Below are 22,908 nucleotides of genomic sequence, written 5' to 3' on the forward strand. Positions count from 1 at the left end.
ACACACACACACTTTTTTTTTTACCACACCTATGGTACTGTTAAACCAAAAGTGTTGACACATTTGTTTGATAACATACACTATAAATAAACCATGAACTGAAACGACATATTGTCATATATGTTGAATTTTATTGGCTAAGACTTTGTTCACAGTTTGTTGCTATGGATACCAATTTAGTAGCATGTAACATCTTGTTGATTTCCTGCTTACGATATGGTGGTAAAGTTGACATAACAATTCTACAGTGTGTTTTAAGTTAAATGATAAAATAGACTATTGTTTGATAAAACAAATCTTACAATATAAGAATGCCAGAGTACCGGACTCAGCTCTGTGTACATATCAGGAGTAGATCATACTATGCTAATTTGTTCAGATAAAGTTCCCTACTCATTCCTTGTACCAGGAACATTCTAAATGTAAAACGAAGTGTAACATGTATAATCTAGACAGCTTGCTTTTGTCTAGGCAATGTACAGCCTATAAGAGTGCCTAAAATTCAAAACGTTGCTACATAGGTACTGAAAAAAGTCTTTGCCCTTTAACACCCTAAAGACAAGTTGTCAATAACTGGTATGTCCACACAACATTGTAATTTACTTGTATATATAGAAACAGTAATAAATGTAATATTGTTATTTGTTTAGCATCACAGGCCATTGAGAGGTTTCTTTTGTATAATAGGGGGGGGGGGGGCTGTCACACAATGTGGCAGCCTGTGAACAACAGGACCCAATCTGCTCTGCAGATCTGATCCAGTGAAGTGAATAGTATCGTTTTCCATGTCTGAGAGTTAATTAGTCAATGTGGTTATCATAATGAGTTAAAACATAGTACATATCATGATAATTCTTATGTGTCACATTTATTTCCTACATGAATCTTAACAATAGTGTAAATAACATATTATCCATGCCAGCTTTTTAAATTATGTATCAAATTACACTTTAAATTGAATTATTTGGTCTGAAATTAGTGCAAAACTAATTGTAATCATACTGCAAATAGGCCATACATCAAAAAGTTAATAAGAAAATAAACACCGTTACAGTATTGTCATGTTGAACAATACACCCCAGTGGTCGTGTAAATTGCTATCAACATAATTATACTCTCTATTCTATTGCAAAGATAAACAAATTAAACACTTTATCCCAACTTTTCTCAAATGGAAGCTGTTTTAAGTTTCTTCATTTTCAAGGCTACACATTTTCTTGTAGAAAATCAAAAATCAAAAATTCATCCAGGAAGACAAAAAAAATAGAGAGAAAAAAATAGGTTGGAAATGTAATGGTATGTAGTTTTAATATAAATGAAAAATGGAATAAATTGATTAAAGTTCATGAGATTACAAATTACATGATATTTCTATTGAAATACATATTTTTCCTTTGTTGCTGAACTTTAAGAACAGATATTTGAGTCAATCTAATATATATATATGCATTCACAAATGTACTTCTTTATGTTAAGCATAGACCCTCCACCCACCGTGGAGGTTCTATGTGTTAAGGTATAGCAAATCAACATTTGTACATCAATCAGCTCTGATGTGTTTATTCTACTTATTATCTTGGAAGCCCCAGGCATTTGGTAAAACTGAAACGACATAATTCTGGATATACCTATTTTTTTGAACCGTATAATTGAGGAGATTTAATCACACTGGAATGGTATTTGACAAAAATATTATCTACTGTAAAATCAATCAAACATTTAATAAATTCAGTGATTTTAGTAATTCTTCAGGACAAATCTACAACTTTTACAACTGCTTACATAAAAATTTGTATTGGGGTGCGTGACAGAACTGAAAAGTAAAGTATGACACCATACAGGCTACAATGAAGTTCTTATTATTCACTATATTAAATTATAATAAAAAAACCAATGGGACTGCAATTCTTCAAAGCCCCTAAAATACACAGTTCTTTGAAAAGCATGTGAGTAATAATACTACACATGTAGTATAAACAGTCAATAGTGCTATGCTGTATAACCCATGAGTAACTGTATACTGTGAAATACTAAATATTTATGTAGAACTTATTTTCAATATCTTAACTGGTGTGGGTTTTTTCATGAAAATAAAGTCTTGGTGAAAATACTTTTATTACCATGTATACTTTCTAAAATCAGCAAAAATTACAAAACAGCTAATTTCTCTTACAAGTGAAAAGCAGATTGTTTGAAAATATAGTATTCTGGTTATAGATAGTCTGTAAGGTATGCTGTGACAGAGCGCCCTCACACATCAGTTAACCTCTTTCAGATAGAGCAGGGCAGTGATGGCACAGAGTGACGCATCGTATCTTGCAGTCTGCAAGGTACACTGTGACAGGGCGCCCTCACAGACCAGTTAACCCCTTTCAGATAGAGTAGGGCAGTGATGGCAGAGTTGCGCATCGTACCTTGCAGTCTGCAAGGTACACTGTGACAGGGCGCGCTCACACACCAGTTAACCCCTTTCAGATAGAGAAGGGCGGTGAGGGCAGATTGACACATCGTATCTTGCAGTCTAAGTTAAAGTGCATTTCAAATCTATCACCAAGTATTATCAAAGCTGACCCTAAGCTGTGTACATATAGTATCAGTGGTATCATCACTCATGTACTAGAATCGTGGCTGCTCATTGCAGAACTTTCTAGATACAGGAGTTATATAACACATACATACAGCCCATTTCAAGTTACCATTCACTGGTTCTGTTTAATAAGAAACTGTATATTCTATGCAAAGATAGCATGATTGCAATTTCTAGCTACATTTTGTCTACTGTGAAATACTTAGTAATTATATAAATGTACTGCAACTAGATGCAAATACGTGGGCACCAGTGTTTTGATGTCAGTATAGTGGCACGTTCAAGTTTATTTAATATCACAAAAAACTGTATTCAACCATGTTATCTTAAAGTGCAACATCTGCATGTTTCTTATTGGTTTCTGTGGGGTGATATCAAGTAGAGCTGATGAATAGTAACTTGAAATGGACTGTACAGTTCATTGTCACATTCACATTTCAAGTCTAAACTTGCAATATGACTTTCACACACAGAGATCAATAACTTCAACAAAACTACCATTCAACTTGAGTTAACAATACGCAACCTGAATCAATCTGTCTTGGAAATATAAAATTACCCATATTTACTAGAAAAAGGTCAAAGTTCAAAGGTCACATGTTCAAGGTTATTGTTCATTGAAGTACTTGCCTATCCACTAGATCAGTTCTCTACTATGAGAAGACATTCACTACAAAATAGTCACCTTTAGATGATCCAAAATCATCAGTAAATACAAATTAAAATACTAATATATGAAATTTTATCTTAAATTTGAAAACCCTTTGCCTTCTTGGTTATTGAATTTAGTTGAGTTGCATACACCTACACTATCAGGTAATGTTTCCATTAATTCATCACACCATGTTAAATTTCATAAGTTTGACACTGACTATGTTTGACACTTCATTTATTAAATAAATGCTGTTTTCAAGATTTGAAAATAAAAAGAGGAAGTTTGATGTTATCTTGACACAACCAGATTAAATGCAATAATAATCTCAAATATATTAATTTGCTTTACTCAATAGAAATAACAAAGTCAAGCACACTTGTTAAATGTAGTAATTTAGCAGACATGATTTTTTTTCAAATATCAAAATTACTGATATCTGCTATACTGGGTTACTGGTTAATGTTGCAATCAATATCTGCTTTATTTGACTATTGCTTCGTTTTCCAATTGATATTTCCTATAGTGAGTTATAACAATATAATATCTGCTATGCTTGTTTACTGGTGTCTAGTACAATCGATATATCACATACTTGGTTATTGGTTTGCATTGCAATTGATATTTGCTATACTTGGCCATTGGTGGCTGTTACAATTGATATCTGCTATACTTGGCCATTGGTGGCTGTTACAATTGATATCTGCTATACTTGGCCATTGGTGGCTGTTACAATGGATATCTGCTATACTTGGCCATTGGTGGCTGTTACAATTGATATCTGCTATACTTGACTATTGGTGTCTGTTAAAAGACCATATATGTTACACTTGGCCATTGGTGGCTGTTACAATTGATATCTGCTATACTTGGCCATTGGTGTCTGTTACAATTGATATCTGCTATACTTGACTATTGGTGGCTGTTAAAAGACCATATATGTTACACTTGGCCATTGGTGGCTGTTACAATTGATATCTGCTATACTTGGCCATTGGTGGCTGTTACAATTGATATCTGCTATACTTGGCCATTGGTGGCTGTTACAATTGATATCTGCTATACTTGGCCATTGGTGTCTGTTACAATTGATATCTGCTATACTTGGCCATTGGTGTCTGTTACAATTGATATCTGCTATACTTGACTATTGGTGTCTGTTACAATTGATATCTGCTATACTTGGCCATTGGTGGCTGTTACAATTGATATCTGCTATACTTGGCCATTGGTGGCTGTTACAATTGATATCTGCTATACTTGACTATTGGTGGCTGTTAAAAGACCATATCTGTTACACTTGTGGTTACAGGATTACATTTCAATATATACCTAATGCTATCTCAATATATTAATCCATTTTACTGCATACATTGATTTGGTGGTTTGACACACAAAACAGTTTGAATACAAATACAATATTTGTTATCATACTTGATTACTGAGTTGTGTAATAATAATATATCCTTGACTATTGGTTTGTGTTACAATTGATATATGCTATAACTTGACTATTGAGTTGTGTAACAATCACTATATCGTAAACTTGAACTATTAGTGTCTGTTACAATTGATATTCCCGATACTTAGCTACTGGTTTGTCTTACAATATTGATATCTGCTACACTTGACTATTGGTGTCTGTTACAATTGATTCATTTGGTAACAATACAACTATTATAATATTAATTTACACACCAATAAAAAACATATCTATTTTACAAAAAAAATCAACACACAGCTTTCCAAACATGTGACAAGTTTTACATACCGTTTACCTCTATTTGAAATGAACAATCTAGTAAACATTAACATTTCGCTAGTTTTAAGATATACATTATGTGTTTTATATACAAAGCCATGTACAATAAGGATCATGCATGCATTACACAAGAAAACTGTCTTCTATTTGTCGTAGATCGAGTGTACAAGTAAAATCACAACACAAAGAGTTGCACTTCTTCTGATCATTTTTTCTAACTAAACAAATGAAAAAACCAAAACATTTATCATTTTTCTATACAAAATGACAAAAATACTTTGAGATGTTGGACTTCGTAAAATACAAAGAGTAACACTGAAGTAAAGCACTTTCTCTATGTGCTACACTTGTTTATAGCATTCATATCAAGGGTAAAAGTATACTGTTTCAATTGGTTTATTTACAAGCCAAGCATGTGGCCTTTCTAATGTGGTCAATTAGCAAATGAAATGGTCTACTTTTACACTTGATATGGATGCTATAAATGATTGTGGTACATACAGAAAATGCTTTACTTTGGTGTTACGGGTTGTAGAGTTTGTGTTTGATGTAGTATTATAAGCTTATCAAGGACCTCTCTAGATCTAATGATTGTATTTTAATGGTCTAGTTCAATGTAAACACAACTATTTTTACTAACCTTACAGTTTACACAATCACCTTAAAATCATTATGTTCATAAATAATCGGTGTAAACTGAAAATCAGAAGTATTGTAATGTGTTAATGCTATGACAGAATCCCATGACGTGATCGTGAGTGCAAGTGTGGTGTACTCGGGGTATGAGTGCTCGCAGTGTTTTCTGTGACAAGAGCAACGAATGAAGTGCAGCAGAAAACACTGCAAACATGAGTGCAAATACTACCGAGTACTCACACTGACATTCATATGGAATGGGGTTCTGTTATTATTATCTTTATCTGAAATGGAAAATTTCCATAAACATCATACAGTGCGATCAGGCAACTTCCTGTGTAGCAAATGATAGTGTCCTCATTTGCATGCAGGTATGCAATAATGTTTTCAGTATTGCACTGCAGTGAAAATACCACTAGTATGCACACACACACACCAGCGCAAGTAATCTCTGGTACATATGCAATAATGAGTAAACATCAATGCCTTCAATTATGGATGGGCTCTGCATTGGCTGATGGTTGTTGCTGCCACTTCTTTGGTGGCTCCCTTGGTCCATTAGTCTTGAAAGGTCTGTTCGGAAAACCTATAATGACAATACATTACAATATCCATTATGTATTTGTAAAATTCTAGAATAATTGTTCCATTGTATTGATAGGTAAAATTGTAACACCAGTAGGTCTACTTTAGTTTGTTGAAGACTCTTTAAATTGTTTTATCTAAGGATCTATTAAATGTGTATCAGTTGTCAACCATTGGACACTTCTGAGCTTTTGACTATTTGAGCATTTGTGAAAGATCTACTGAAACTTGAAATTTCAGGAGTCATCTACAGAATACTATTTTTGTAAATTTTTCATTACATGCAAAATCAATGCACATTTCATTATATATGTATCAGTATATATATGACAATAAAACACATATCAAAACACATATCATTTTACCATGAAGAAAAGATGTTGGTCGACCTTTGACGGAAGGTCAATGATCTCAACTCAGAAATATTGTGGGTATTCCAGAATACAAGTTGAGTGGTTTCAGATTTTGAATTATTACTGCTAAAATATTATGGGTATTACACCTTATGGTGTGACATATTAAAATGAATTTTCTCCATTATTGTTACACTAGTGTCTACAATAACACAACAGAAAATGACAGCTTACTGATATTTTGCTTGTGATGAACTGTTGGACCCTGAACAAACGTAGGACTATGCTGTTCTTTCGCCTGTCCTGAAAGCAAAATGAGATGATAGAAAATAATTATTAACAATGGCATGATAATGGTGTCATGTGATATAAATATATGTTGATAATACTGGTGACCCTGAACTGAATATTCATGAGTCCTGAGTGCCTATATCCTTCACTGTAAAACATCTCATGAATATTCATTATGGAACTTGAATACATTATTTCTGCTGACTCCCATGATGCAATGTCCCACAGCAAAGATACCCTATAAAGGCACAAGATCAATTTGAAGTTTTTCTGAAATTATAAGTAATTGTAGATGATATAAAATCATGAAGTGACTCTCAAAAACACACAGTTTATGAAAAGGTCTTTATTTCCTGGAGTGGCGTTCACCTTTAATGTGATGTTGCTGAAAACACAGTCACACACTGTCATTTGCGCTGTAAAATGATATTATCAAATTACCACCTTTGATACAAGGATATTATCAGTCCTTGAAAGATGAAAAGATCCCTGTATTACACAGACAGGTCTTTAACCAATCTGATTAAAATCTGATGTTAGATAGGCTGGTATTCCTGTATTTACCTTTATTCCATCGTTATTGCGTCTTTTACGTGAGTTTTTTTTTTCCTGGTCGAACGCCTTTCCAACATCTGACACAGTATACTTACGCGTGAAATCCAAGTATACTGTGTCAGATGTTGGAAAGGCATTCGACCAGGAAAAAAAAACTCACGTAAAAGACGCAATAACGATGGAATAAAGGTAAATACAGGAATACCAGCCTATCTAACATCAGATTTTAATCAGATTGGTCTTTAACCAGAGAGACAAAACATAACTTACGAATTGACTCTTCTAAATCCTGTACTACACTGGAAGGTAATCCTACATTTGGAAGTGACTTTCGACCATATGGTGTAGGTTTCTCAGCTTCTTCACTTTTCTTCTTAGCACCTCCTCTCTGAGTACACAAACACAAGGTATAATATATGCTGTATGCAAGGGTTAATTTTCCGGTTCCAAGATGCATTGCGCGAGAGGACGGCTTTTATGTTGTTACATTTAGTCTTGTTTTGTCTATATTATGTTCGAAATAACAGTTTTATCAGGAAATGATGGAAAGTAATGTTGACCTCTTTAATTATGGGTGATTTTATAGAACAAAGACTGAATGCCACCGATGACAGAGTGGGATTTTATGGGTAAATTAACCCAGGGTACCGTCATGTGACAACCATCCCCCTAAGTAGCGTGTGCAAACTCCTTCACACATACACAATACATGGCATTGTATGGAGAGACGTGCAATGCATCTTGGAACTGGCAACAGGTCTATAGTCATTATTTAGATATCTCAGTACAAATGTGAACACAGTAGAAGTGAGTCTGTGGTCTAGAATTTGATGTAATTCCCCTCTCCATATTTTAGGTGATGGAATAAACTTGATATTTCTGTAGTCTTGCAGCATAGACCCTATATGGAAGTGTGTATACCATGCATTTCAATCTTTGAAATCAAAAACACCACCTGTACACGTACCAGTTATAATTTACATTTTGTTTATTTCAGATCACTTGTCTGCACACTCAAAATGTCACCACTTGTCTGCACACTCAAAATGTCACCACTTGTCTGCACACTCAAAATGTCACCACTTGTCTGCACACTCAATATGTCACCACTTGTCTGCACACTCAATATGTCACCACTTGTCTGCACACTCAAAATGTCACCACTTGTCTGCACACTCAAAATGTCACCACTTGTCTACACACTCAAAATGTCACCACTTGTCTGCACACTCAAAATGTCACCACTTGTCTGCACACTCAAAATGTCACCACTTGTCTGCACACTCAAAATGTCACCACTTGTCTGCACACTCAAAATGTCACCACTTGTCTGCACACTCAAAATGTCACCACTTGTCTGCACACTCAAAATGTCACCACTTGTCTGCACTCAAAATGTCACCACTTGTCTGCACACTCAAAATGTCACCACTTGTCTGCACACTCAAAATGTCACCACTTGTCTGCACACTCAAAATGTCACCACTAGTCTGCACACTCAAAATGTCACCACTTGTCTGCACACTCAAAATGTCACCACTTGTCTGCACACTCAAAATGTCACCACTTGTCTGCACACTCAAAATGTCACCACTTGTCTGCACACTCAAAATGTCAACACTTGTCTGCACACTCAAAATGTCACCACTAGTCTGCACACTCAAAATGTCACCACTTGTCTGCACACTCAAAATGTCACCACTTGTCTGCACACTCAAAATGTCACCACTTGTCTGCACACTCAAAATGTCACCACTTGTCTGCACACTCAAAATGTCACCACTTGTCTGCACACTCAAAATGTCACCACTTGTCTGCACACTCAAAATGTCACCACTTGTCTGCACACTCAAAATGTCACCACTTGTCTGCACACTCAAAATGTCACCACTTGTCTGCACACTCAAAATGTCACCACTTGTCTGCACTCAAAATGTCACCACTTGTCTGCACACTCAAAATGTCACCACTTGTCTGCACACTCAAAATGTCACCACTTGTCTGCACACTCAAAATGTCACCACTTGTCTGCACACTCAAAATGTCACCACTTGTCTGCACACTCAAAATGTCACCACTTGTCTGCACACTCAAAATGTCACCACTTGTCTGCACACTCAAAATGTCACCACTTGTCTGCACTCAAAATGTCACCACTTGTCTGCACACTCAAAATGTCACCACTAGTCTGCACACTCAAAATGTCACCACTTGTCTGCACACTCAAAATGTCACCACTTGTCTGCACACTCAAAATGTCACCACTTGTCTGCACACTCAAAATGTCACCACTTGTCTGCACACTCAAAATGTCAACACTTGTCTGCACACTCAAAATGTCACCACTAGTCTGCACACTCAAAATGTCACCACTTGTCTGCACACTCAAAATGTCACCACTTGTCTGCACACTCAAAATGTCACCACTTGTCTGCACACTCAAAATGTCACCACTTGTCTGCACACTCAAAATGTCACCACTTGTCTGCACACTCAAAATGTCACCACTTGTCTGCACACTCAAAATGTCACCACTTGTCTGCACACTCAAAATGTAATCATTGTGAACAACCTACCCTTAAGAATTTTGGCATCTTAAAACCACCACCAGTGTTACTTCCCTGCTCACTACGTTGTTCTAAACTATCAGAACTGTAAAATAACAAAAAAAACAACAACACTAAAATTAGAAAGGCAAATAGGAAAACAGTACGTAATTCTTACATCACACACATGACTGTGTAAACCAGAGAGTTATTTCATTCTTTTATGCATATTCAATTATAATAAAACTCAACTCAAAGAGTTTCCAAAAGTTCTGACTAGTTTTCACCCTGTTATCAAAGCACCATCAGATCAGTCATTTGACAGTAGCTACATTACCTGCCAAAACTGCTCACAGATGTTGTGTCTTTTCCTTCAGACGTGTCATCTTCATCTAAAAAAAAAAATCAAAATCAAAGAATTTATACCCAATAGGGAACTTGCAAACCTGCCATGTTGAATGTTGCATCATGGGAAATGTGATAATAAATACTCATCAATTAGTATTGTAAACCGCATGTATTGCAATAATGACAGATAATCCCATAGTCCTTTGCATCTGAGCATGCTCAGTCTGGATTGCAAGTTCCCTACTGGTTGAATTTATTGATGTACAGACTGACATGGGATTTGGTAAAGGCACCCACAATTAATTCAATGTTTCTCATGGTAACACCATAAAAAGATGGGTCAGTCGATCATTTAAAAAAAAATAGAAGAGAAGTTCCTTCTAATTTAAAAGACACACACTGCAACAGCTGAAACTCACTTTGACACTTGGCTAGGGCATCATGCATGGTATTATTAAAGTGGCCATATGGATGAGAATTTGGTATTTAATTTGGATTTTTATTTGATAAAACAGCTTCGCTATGTTTTTCTACTTGAAAAAAACATGTTTTTCTACTTGAAAAAATAATGTGAAATAACATATACCAAGTCCATGTTCACATCTCAATAAACGGCAAAACATTAAACAACATATAAAATGTTTGTTATTGTACGTACAATAACAAACTTTTTACACTTTTTCCATCTTTTTGCAATGTATTGAGTTATGAACATGGACTTGGTATATGCGCTTCGCATTATTTTTTCAAGTGAATTTGTTTTATCAAATAAAAATCCAAAATAAATACCAAATTCTCATCCATATGGCCACTTTAATGTCACTGGTATTATGTATGTATGTATATATAGAAACAACCAATCAACTAAAACATTATAGCAGTAGGACACTCAGCTAAAACAGTATGTGTATTTCTTTACTTACCTATCATTTGAAATGATGCGTCTGTCCTCTCTGGCAATGCTGGTGCAACATTACCTGAATCAAGTGAATGGCTTCTATTTTGCACTGCAAGTAATGAGATGTATTGGTAAGGAAGTCAACATTACGCATACTTAGGATAGAATAAAACAATATTACATATCTTTACATGTTCAGTAATATGATACCAAATTTGATAGTTAGATAATGCTTGAGTGATATTGCACTTAATACAGAAAATAAAACTAATGCCATTCAACCAAACACGATTTTCTTGCTCTTGAATCATATTTATTATAATAGTTCCAAACTCAGAATGTAAATAATTTTCCTGCTAGTATTTTTCGCTAAATCACTTGGCCTTCTATAGCAGTTATTGTACACAATTCAATGGACTTTTTTGGATTTAATTTAGCTAGATACATGCAAAAGCTTTTTCCATGGAAATATGTCCCACTAATATCCTAATATATTCATCTGATGTGAAAGTTGTCAACAACAGTTGTACTGCATACGGTGGGTTGACTGAATGAGTTATCTACAAGTAGTATCTACTTTCTCTTTGCACTGTCTGCCAAATTAAAATGCACCTGCCACATCACAACTTGCCATTCAACCAAATTTACCATGCATCAAAATCAAATAAACACATTTCCAGTATTGGAACTTGTGAAACTTGATGCAGCCTGCATGAAATGTCTACCGATTTCAACACATAATCATCACCCCTTTTCAGCTAACCAAACTTACACTGATTATTTGGCGAGTTTTTTCCAATAAAAATATGTGTCATAAACTACTCACATGTCAGTTTAGGAGGTGTACTATGTTTGACAACTCGGGGAACAACAACAGCATACTCTGTGCCTTCTGGTGAAGCAATTTCTGGTTCAGTTTTTATTGTAGGACTGGTTTTAGTAGGTGAACGTAAGTCAATATCCTCATAGTCATTGATTCGTTTTGGTGGTTCGCGGCCACCAATAATTGCATAAGCATCACCATCAATTTGTAGATCTGGTTGTGAGAATTTCCTTGGTGATGGCGTTGTGGGTGAAATATCCTTCCCTTTCTTGTTCCTCTTTGGCGCAACTCTGGGTGAACTTTCTGTAGCAATATCGCTGTCTTTCTGTCGACCAGCAGCAAATACTTCTGTTAGGGCTTTCTGTATGTTTAGTTTATCCTTTCCCATGTCGCTACTTTCATCTTTGTGTCTCACATCTTTTTTTCTCTCATCTGCTTCTTCTTTGACATTGATTGGCTCATATTCATGGTTCTCTTCCTCCTCCTTTTTCAGTGACAAATCTGTTGGTTTTCTCTCCTCTTTTTTCATCAGTTGTTTCCTAATATGTTCTTGAGTAATCAAGGGCGTTGGCATAGCAACTGCACCATGGTGACTGATATCAATTTGGTCATTCTTCCTCATCTTCTTGTCATCCGGTGATGTTTTTTTCTTAGGCAGAATTGGTTCTTGGGTAGGTTCCTTCATGAAAGCCGCCATAGCTGATGAAACCGTTCCTGGTTTGACTCTTTCATAATTACCATCATCACTGGAACTTTTTATTGGTTTATTTGGGCATGGCTGTGGTTTTTCAGTTTGTTGTTTGTTTTTATCAACATTCATGGCTAATCTGGTTTGGAGATCTTGAGCAACAACAGCCTGTCGTTGTTTGACAGGTAAAAGTAAAGTTTCTGGTTGTGCTGCTTGACTATTGTCTTTTACAGTTGGCTTAGCCAGTTGTTTTGGTCTTGTTGTTGGGAATGGTTTGTCCATCAAGTGGTCCGCCCTGGGAGTTAAAGGTGACCTAGCTGCTGGCTTTGGTTTTTCTTGAGTAATGATTCTCTCTGAAGGAAAATCCTCATCAGGTAGTGTTACGTTCACATAGGAAGATGCATTCTGTTTTCTGCGTTCTGCAGACAACGCTTTACGTTCTGCAGGGGAAGGTGCACCTGTTGGTTCACAAAAACATTGCAAATTACATCATGTAGCTCTTTCCTCATCAAAAGTATATGGGGTCAGCTTAGGCTTAAACTTGTCAGATTGACAGAAAAAGATTGGCCCACTTTTAATTGGATACTTTCCTAATTTCAGTCATGATGGACCACAGTTGCATCCAAGGTTTACATATAGGATCCACTTTGATATTAATACAGCTGTTGGTGGTAATTTCAAATTCAAAACAGATTTGTGTGCTTTCAAGGGTAAAAGCCTTGGTTTGTTGTAGACAGCTTCTCTTGAGATAGTAATAACAAATCATGTCTGTAAGCTATTGATAAATATACACATGGATCATAGAGTGACAGAGAAAGACAATTATAATAAAGTATTGATATCAGTACAGTACCTTTACCTGTCTTTGCTGGAAGTTCCACAGTGAATTCTGGTTTCCCCTGTAAAGTAAGTAAGTAAGTAAGTAAATAACTAAAGTTTGTTCCAGGTGTTGACTTATCTGTTGATGAAGTAGTATTTCCTGATGTTCCTTTTGGTATGTTCCTTGACGATTTTGTATTTATGTCCCCTCATGTTATTTGTGTTAAATTTGTCAAAGTCTGTGACCTGGGTGTCACATTTTATGAAATCTGTGACCAGGGTGTCACATTTTATGAAGCCTGTGACCTGGGTGTCACATTTTATGAAGCCTGTGACCTGGATGTCACATTTTATGAAGCCTGTGACCTGGGTGTCACATTTTCTAGAAAAGCTCTTGTAAATTTCTATTAGTCAAAGTGAATGAGTGTAGCCGAGTCACCTCATTAGACAAACTAACCAGTGTATTCATTCAAACCTAAGGATTTCAGTACAAATTGACTCTCAGTACTTATCAGTTTTGCTTTTTTATATGTCTTTCAATTTGAAATGGTTACCCTATACTGCAAGTTACAAAATTTCATTTGAATCAATAGCATGAGAACTGGATATTCCTGAACTTACTACACACCCATGGGAAATTCTAAAATCAAATGTTGGAGCTGTGAAAAATGTATTTGTCTGCAAAGTATACGTTAGACTGTAAGATACGTCATGTCAGTGATGTCACTCCTCCCTCACTGGCCTGCTCTATCGACTAATGTGTGAGGGCGCCCTGTCACAGTGTACCTTACATACTACTGTGTGAGGGCGCCCTGTCACAGCATACCTTACATACTACTGTGTGAGGGCGCCCTGTCACAGCATACCTTACATGTACTAACTATATGCCTGCAAATGTAAATGATAAAATGATTCAGATCCCTATACCTCTGATTCAAGGTACACATTTTCATACGTATGTTGAGAATAATCTTCATATTTCCGTCTGAGTTCTTCCAGCATGAGTTCTGACACACAGTAGTGAACAAATTCATATTGGTCCTGAAAAAAATGATGACAAATACAAGAATTGTAAGAAATCAACTGTAAAATATCCACAAGTTGGAAATGACATAATTTTTGCTAGCAACACTGGCTACATTACTGTGCAGTAATAGGAAAAGTTACTTCCTGCCTTTAGTGCACAATTACTGATTAATGCTACCAACTCAAACATGATTTTGGGCGATAAAATCACATTGGGAACTTATTCAACTTTGAAATCTTGTACAGAAGCCCTACTGTACTTGATGTGTTTAGACATTCTGGATTTATGGGAAAACCTCAGGCAAAGCAAGATATTATGAATAATCTAATCTCTTTGTTTTGACACTTGTTGTGATTTGTATTAAATAATGCAAACTTGCATATACAGGTAAACAGGTCAACGATCCCAGCATAGATACTAGTGTATTACGTGATGACATGGTATGATAAAGAAATGAACAGAAGTAAACACTTCCCCATTTGCTTACCCTAGTTTGTACAATAGCTGGTCTTTGTCGTCTCATTTCATCTATTAGATCAAACAGATTAAATTCACTGTCCAGCATCTGTGTAAACAACACATTTGATATATCATGTACAAGTTGAACAGAATATAGACAACTGATATATTATACCATACACAGAATATACCGACAACTGATATATTATACCATACACAGAATATACAGACATCTGATATATCATACCATACACAGAATATACAGACATTTGATATATTATACCATACACAGAATATACAGACATCTGATATATCATACCATACACAAAACAGAATATACAGACATTTGATATATCATACCATACACAAAACAGAATATACAGACATTTGATATATCATACCATACACAGAATATACAGACATCTGATATATCATACTATACACAAAACAGAATATACAGACATCTGATATATCATACCATACACAAAACAGAATATACAGACATCTGATATATCATACCATACACAAAACAGAATATACAGACATCTGATATATCATACCATACACAGAATATACAGACATCTGATATATCATACCATACACAAAACAGAATATACCGACAACTGATATATCATACCATACAAATATGACATCTACTAGTGCCCGAATTAGGTCAGGCAATAAGTGTTTTATAACACATCACATTCTAAGGCACATATTCTTTCTATACTCAAAGCAAATCCTTGATAAGACTTAATTCAGTGCTACATGATTATTGCCCTAGGGAAAACAGAACATAAATAGTGCCCCCGTATGCAAATAGAGTTCACTAGTCCATACCATGTGATATGATCTAAGCCAATCACTGAAGGCTACATGAACACAATGTGTTGTAACATATATTATATACTTGTCCACAATATGATATCTATTATCAGTACAAGCAATTTATCATAACTTTAAAGGTACCCAGTGTTCAGATATATCACATTCTGAAAACCAACGGTACTTACCTCATTTTCAAGTAATTTCATGACATAATCTATAACAACAATGGCACCAGTTCTACCGCAACCAGCACTGGCAAATGAAACAATTGTTATAGTCATAAATATGCAGATACAAGAATAACATATCAAATAATGCCTTTAGAATATTGTTCAGTGTCACGAGGCAAGTTAATATTTGAGCTGTAATATTTCTTACATATTTGTACACAGTAATATTATGACATTTGGAAGTAAACAACACACTGTGTATTACAATGTATTACAATAGGTGTGTCATCATGGGGTTGATATGTACTTACCTACAATGTATTACAATGGGTGTCTCATCATGGGGTTGATCTTCGCGGAATGACTTGACCATTGCTACAATAGGTATAGGTGATGATGGTATGCCGTGATCAGGCCAGGCTGTGTAGTGGTATTGATTTAATGTCCGTGTTTCCTGTACAAGTCAATGAAATGTTAATACTAAAATACAACACTGCTAGATTCAGCAGTGATATTGTGTTAACTGTCAAGGTGAATCAAATATGACTCTGGTAATCCAGCCTTTGGTTTACTAAGATAGATAACAATAATCTTTATTTATACTGGATAGTTCTTAAGTATATAAACACTTGTCTCCCAAGAACTCCGGTGAGGGCCATCCCTCATGGGTTCAGTGTTAATGCAGGAGGAAAGCGGAATACCTAGGGAAAACATTAATCAAACCCTGAATGGGTTCGAACTCCGACCGCAGTGGTAAGAGGCAAGCTAGTGGTTTAACCACTCAGCCACTAACAACCCAAATGATGCAAACTAAATCTATTGTTCTTCAATGTAGTAGATTACACGAGTGGATGATAGTAGATCTCTGTAAAAAGAATCTGTTGTGCGATTCGTATCATCCTGTGATCAACACAGCGTAAACATTGGAAGTCACAAAACAGCACTGCAAGTTCATGGAACTCTAAATAAACTAGTTTTCAGAGAAGCCTCCCTACTGAGACTATAATTAAACCAACATCCATTCAATAGCTTATCACTGTTGTATCAACATGTTGCAACAATAGTTTTAGTTTGTAGTTATCTTAGAAAACTGGCTCAACTACCGGGGTTATATCATTAGTAAAAATATACAAAATGACTTCCATCGACATAGCAATTTGAAATACTGATGAAACTAATGTTTATCATTAATTGATATAACACTCTGTTTCCCTTTGACTTTTAATTGGTAAATATTTCACACTGTAAAATCTACAGAAATCAAGGAATCCAAATTCTATGAATCTATAACCATAAAGTCTTTGTTCATAAAAGTTCTTATAATCAAAAAAGTAAACATTGATGTTGGTACAAAAGTTTGACACTATGAAATCTGACAACTTAGGAGGTTGAACTCAGGATATCCTAATTTCATGGAAACCTGTATTCTGAATTCAACATTTCTCTGCTAGGAAAATGATGTCTACTAAATGTCAGCAAGAACGTAGATATATTTTTACAACTTACAGCTCCCTTCTTGGCACAGAAAGTACGTACAATCACATTCTGACTTTGCTGCTTCTGAGATTTCTAGTAAAATAACAAATACAGGAAATAAACAATAAAATGGATCATAATTTTACTACTGGTTCATCCTAGCAACTACAAAATATAAAGATTTAGGGTGGTCATACTGAATTCTCCATACTAGTATATGACTGACCGTAATATCTCTAATCTGGTGAAATGATATAAACAATGATGCCCTCTATGGTAGGATTGAAAGAAAACCATAGCAACCCCAGGAGTACATATCTAGGCAAAAATGATAGTTTATTGCTGAAATTTGGGAGCTATAATAAAAAATTTAATAGTTCATAGTTTCCTTCTGACTTTCATTGTCATTTCTAAGTTATACAGACTGTTAAAGTATGGTTATGAACTGAAGTATCGCCAACATGTACTCATACACTTATTTTTTCTTTTCTTTTTTTAAATTTGTAACCAACTGACTGACCCACCCATCTTTTTAGAAACACAGACTTACATATTGACATAATTTAGATCTTGAAGGAAAACAACAAAATGACAAGGTAGATTTAATCCTTACCACTGTCACTGTGATTTCACCAAAAGTTCTTTCTTCATTGGATTCTGACCAATATCTTTCACATTTTGGCTTCAATGGAAAAAGATAACAAATGAACATGAATACTAACATCTTAACCAATACACTTTGATAAGCTGAGAGTTTTTGACTGCAGACAGTCAGTCTTGTTTACTCATGATAGAGGGCGCTGTTGATAAGCTGCAAGCTTTTGACTGCAGTCAGTCTTGCTCACTCATGATAGATGGCGCTAGCTGTTGATGAGCTGAGAGATTTTGCCTACAAACATTCAGTCTTGTTCACTCATGATAGAGGGCGCTATTGATAAGCTGAGAGCTTTCAACTGCAAACATTCAGTCTTGTTCACGCATGATAAAGGTGTGCTATTGATAAGCTGAGAGCTTTTGACTGCAGTCAGTGTTGTTCACTCATGATAGAGGGCACTATTGATAAGCTGAGAGCTTTCGACTGCAAACAGTCAGTCTTGTTCACGCATGATAAAGGTGTGCTATTGATAAGCTGAGAGCTTTTGACTGCAGTCAGTGTTGTTCACTCATGATAGAGGGCACTATTGATAAGCTGAGAGCTTTCGACTGCAAACAGTCAGTCTTGTTCACGCATGATAAAGGTGTGCTATTGATAAGCTGAGAGCTTTTGACTGCAGTCAGTCTTGTTCACTCATGATAGAGGGTGCTGTTGATAAGCTGAGCGCTTTTAACTGCAAACAGTCAGTCTTGTTCACGCATGATAGAGGGCGCTGTTGATAAGCTGAGCGCTTTTTACTCGCAAACAGTCAGTCTTGTTCACTCTATGATAGATCGTACTGTTTTATGATGACATCACAAAGTGAAATGAACATGTCACCATAAAACAACCTAAAGTTTAAAATCAAAACTTGAATCACGCTGTCTCTTACATGAGTAAAGAACTTCAACTGCAAAGTGATGCAACAAAAACCCTACACCAGCCCGGCTATGTTTGTATGTTGTGTTCAACTATCTGGAGCTTGTCTTTTTATTTTACTCTTCGTTATTGAAGCTTTATTTGTGACATGTAAAACCATTTTTATTTCACATGACTTATATTCTTTTCCTAAATTGTTTTTGTTTGTGGATTTTTATTGTTTACTTGTCGCTAGTGTTTTGGGTATATGTATGGTCTTTCTGTCCTGTTGTAGTCTAGTGTACATGTTGTCACTAGTGTTTTGGGTATATGTATGGTCTTTCTGTCCTGTTGTAGTCTATTGTACATGTTGTCACTAGTGTTTCAGGTACATGTATGTATGGTCTTTCTGTCCTGATGTAGGGATACTGTACATGTTACTTTAATTTTTAGTATTGTGTAATTTGACTTGTCCTTCAGATTTTCAAGAGCTGACTTTTTTGTGGGTTTATCATACTTAACTAACCCTGGAGTTTTTCTCCAACACCGTGGTAATATTAAAGCGCTCCTTTATTTGATAAACATAACAATTCCTAGTCAACTATTATGTCTATTGTACATGACTATCATCAAACCTTATGTAAAATGCTTGCAGTAGAGGCAGTGAACTAAGAATTTTTTTGTAACAATCAGGTCTTAGAAACAAAAAAGTTGCTCTTATAAAAAGGATATAACAACATACCTTGCCATTTTCTATCAGTTTACAAGCCATAACTATAACATTAATTTTAAAAGACCATAGCATCCTCCAGAAATCTACCACTGTATATGGTAATGGTCCTTGTGATGCAAGGTATACCTTATTTCTCTGACCCACTCCCTGTGTAGACAACAAAGATAATTGAAGTATAACAATCCTCATCTCAATCATGTTACCATAGTTACTGTAAATAGATTAGTCCTATGATGAAAGGCCAATAATACTAATAATTAGTCTTCCCTCAAAAATAAATTCATGATAAATTAAAATTGAGCACTTAAAGTGGCTATGTGAATGAGGATTGGGTATTTTTTTGGATTTTTAATTTATAAAACAATTTTTATCATGGCTTCCTACTTGAAAAGTCAATGTGAAACAACATTGTCTAAGTCTGTGTTTGTCATGTAATACATTGCAAAAAGCCAAAAATTGTGTAAAACTGTTTGTTATTGTACGTACAATAACAACCGTTTTACACATTATTTATGCTTTTGCAATTCATTGAACTACAAACAAGGACTTGGCATATGTTGTGTCACATTGATTTTTCAAATAGGAAACTATGATAAAATTGTTTTATAAATTAAAAATCCCAAAAAATGCCCAATCCTCATCCAAAATGCCACTTTAAAAGCCTAGTCTTGCTGCTAGATCACTCTGGTTATTTTGTTAACTGTGAAGGTGACCCAGACAAAGGTACTCAGTACATGTAAGAATTCAAAACTTCAAAAACTAGAGGTCTATATTTCAGCCAGAAGCTAAGGGTCAAATGTCTACATTCTGCCAATAGATAGAATCAAAAATCTTGGAAAAATTTGAAAAAAACTTGGAAACTACGTTCTCGAAAATCTTGTGAAAATCAGTAATAAACTAGGAAACTATTGTCAAAAAAATGGAGTCAAAAGGTCATACATGCATTCAAAGGGGGGGGGGGGGGGTCAAATATCTACATAATGTTAAAAAAAATCAAGAGTCACAAGTCAACATGAGTCAAAAGGGGGGGGGGGGGCCAAAAACCACAGTACATATGTATATATACTCTTACTATGTTAGTACCCCCATAGTGTATTAACCTGTAATATCCGATACTCACTCGTATAAAATTTGCATTGATATAGTCTGACCCTTCTGTATTTGGAATTTCAGGAAGTATGACTCGGGTTTCATCAACTGAAAGACATAAATATAATAAAGTTACATTTACTAAACACAGTTAGACGACATGAAATGACAAATTTCTCTCCCATACTTCCTGTTTGTAACTTGCAATGCTGGTACAACTAAATTAACAATTTATGTATGTTTCTTATAACACACCTATCAAAAGGAAGCATAGTTTAGAATTGGTAGGGGTGGGGGTGGGGTGTCAGTATTGGTAGGCATATATAGGGGTACATGTGTTTGTATGTTTGAGCATTGTGTAAAAGAGTATACATGTACCTACATGTGTATGGGTGTACATGTATGTATGTCAGTGTGTGTGCACAAATATATTAACTTTAAAATATGTATATGCATTTCAATATGATAATTCTGGCAATGTAGCTGCTGGGCTCTCCTAGTATAATAACATTGATCTGAAATAAATAAATTGTTTTCTGAGTTTGTGAAATAAACCCACTTTACTGCTACAACAATGTTCACAAAATGTGTCACTAAGGTTAAGACTCAGTAAATAACATATATATGTGCAGGTATGCAGGGTCAGCTCACCTGAACTTTACATTTATTTTCTATGTTTAGTCTCTCAAGGCTAGGGGCCACTGTGTAACAATGTATTTATCTAACAGTTGCTTCCTTGTTGGCTATTTACTATAGCTTGTCACTTGTACAATTCAGCTTTTACAATTAACCCTAGAGAAACTTGGCTATCTGACTTGATAGTATGTTGGAGCCAGATAGCTGAGTCTTTCAGCTAGTAATCCTGAGAGTGCTATGAGTTATTTATATGACCATAATCGACACCTAAGGCCTGGGAAAGGCTCTGTAAATGTAACAAATCCTCAATGGGGATGTTATTTTGTTGATTCAGTGACAGTGATAGAGAAGAAATGGACTACAACAAGTTGGTAGTTGTGATGTCTTGTGAAAAGTTGCCTGTGGACCAAGGACATACCCTCATTGCCATGACAACTGTATACCAGTACACTAGCTTATCATTCAAACTCAAATTCATATTCACAGAATTACAAGACATAAAAGTTGATGTTGTTAGTTTTTTCCATCATTTTTTGACATTGTGATACGGTAATTATCGTTCAATCACTAAAGACACACTTTGTTAGCATTTAGAAAACAACACAAAGTATGAAAAATTCCACTCAAACATGAAGAAAACTTTCCACTGGCCTTGGACTTTGTGACATATGCATGGTCTTCTAGTTTATTTCCTTATCAAGTTATCATGTACAAGATAGTGAGATGGTCTGAACTTCCTCAGGAAATGGTATTAGACTCAGTGTAATACAAGAAAGTCACAATTCTAAACTTTGTATCAGTTTAAGGTCACTGCAAATAGTGAATAGCTGTATTTATAACATGGCTACACCTTCTGTGGGTATTGTAAAAGTAAAGAACAAATTAAAAAAAAACATTTGGCAAAATTTGATCAATCGTGATTCAAATGTTAAAAGTGTAATTATGGTACAGTGACTCCTACCATGAATGCCAAATTGTCATTATAAAAAAGTCTTAAAAGGTCAATATTTTTACAATGCTTCATATTTCATTAGTTTATAGTAAACTATATGCTGACACAAATACCATTGTATAGTAGTATAGGGATCATGATGATTACAACCCATCATTAGCATAGGTCAAAGGTCAACCCATTCTCCTGACAATGTTTAATTTATATGCATACTCTGTCCTTGATGCATATCAGGATACATAAAACACTGTGTTGCTACAAACAAATGCAAAATTACAGTACCTGTAACTCGTACAATATTTTGCAGTACAGTTGTCATTTCTGTCTTAGATTGTTGTGCTCACTTCAAGACAGGTGTGATCACCTTGTTGTCAAACCCTGTCAACATTCTACAAGTTTACAATTCTTGGAACCTGTAATAGCATTTTACCTCATAGTTGAGGGTCAATATAGAACAAGAAGGTTGACTTATTTTCAGTACCTGTAATAGCATTTTACCTCAT

The 22,908-nt window shown here is 35.3% G+C and overlaps 1 protein-coding gene across 2 annotated transcripts in view; it reads right to left on the bottom strand.

Annotated features, from left to right (window-relative positions):
* Nucleotides 1-120: 120 nt before the first annotated feature.
* LOC144448774 (uncharacterized) overlaps nucleotides 121-22,908 on the bottom strand; it is a 31,445-nt gene continuing 8,657 nt past the window's right edge. Inside the window, exons 3-18 of one of the 2 annotated variants that reach the window (XM_078139052.1) lie at nucleotides 20,849-20,925; nucleotides 19,738-19,875; nucleotides 18,117-18,185; nucleotides 17,534-17,596; nucleotides 16,339-16,481; nucleotides 16,043-16,109; nucleotides 15,058-15,135; nucleotides 14,471-14,584; nucleotides 13,584-13,623; nucleotides 12,040-13,182; nucleotides 11,239-11,322; nucleotides 10,305-10,359; nucleotides 9,998-10,073; nucleotides 7,692-7,809; nucleotides 6,810-6,878; nucleotides 121-6,223 (exon numbers count right to left, since the gene is read on the bottom strand). In XM_078139052.1, the coding sequence (XP_077995178.1) occupies nucleotides 6,126-6,223; nucleotides 6,810-6,878; nucleotides 7,692-7,809; nucleotides 9,998-10,073; nucleotides 10,305-10,359; nucleotides 11,239-11,322; nucleotides 12,040-13,182; nucleotides 13,584-13,623; nucleotides 14,471-14,584; nucleotides 15,058-15,135; nucleotides 16,043-16,109; nucleotides 16,339-16,481; nucleotides 17,534-17,596; nucleotides 18,117-18,185; nucleotides 19,738-19,875; nucleotides 20,849-20,925 (2,432 nt within the window). In that variant the 3' untranslated portion in view covers nucleotides 121-6,125. Of the gene's footprint in view, nucleotides 6,224-6,809; nucleotides 6,879-7,691; nucleotides 7,810-9,997; nucleotides 10,074-10,304; nucleotides 10,360-11,238; nucleotides 11,323-12,039; nucleotides 13,183-13,577; nucleotides 13,624-14,470; nucleotides 14,585-15,057; nucleotides 15,136-16,042; nucleotides 16,110-16,338; nucleotides 16,482-17,533; nucleotides 17,597-18,116; nucleotides 18,186-19,737; nucleotides 19,876-20,848; nucleotides 20,926-22,908 lie in introns of both variants that reach the window. The other variant, XM_078139051.1, reaches the window with a different exon arrangement.

Source organism: Glandiceps talaboti, chromosome 18 (genome assembly GCF_964340395.1).
Source record: "Glandiceps talaboti chromosome 18, keGlaTala1.1, whole genome shotgun sequence".
NCBI lineage: Eukaryota > Metazoa > Hemichordata > Enteropneusta > Spengelidae > Glandiceps > Glandiceps talaboti.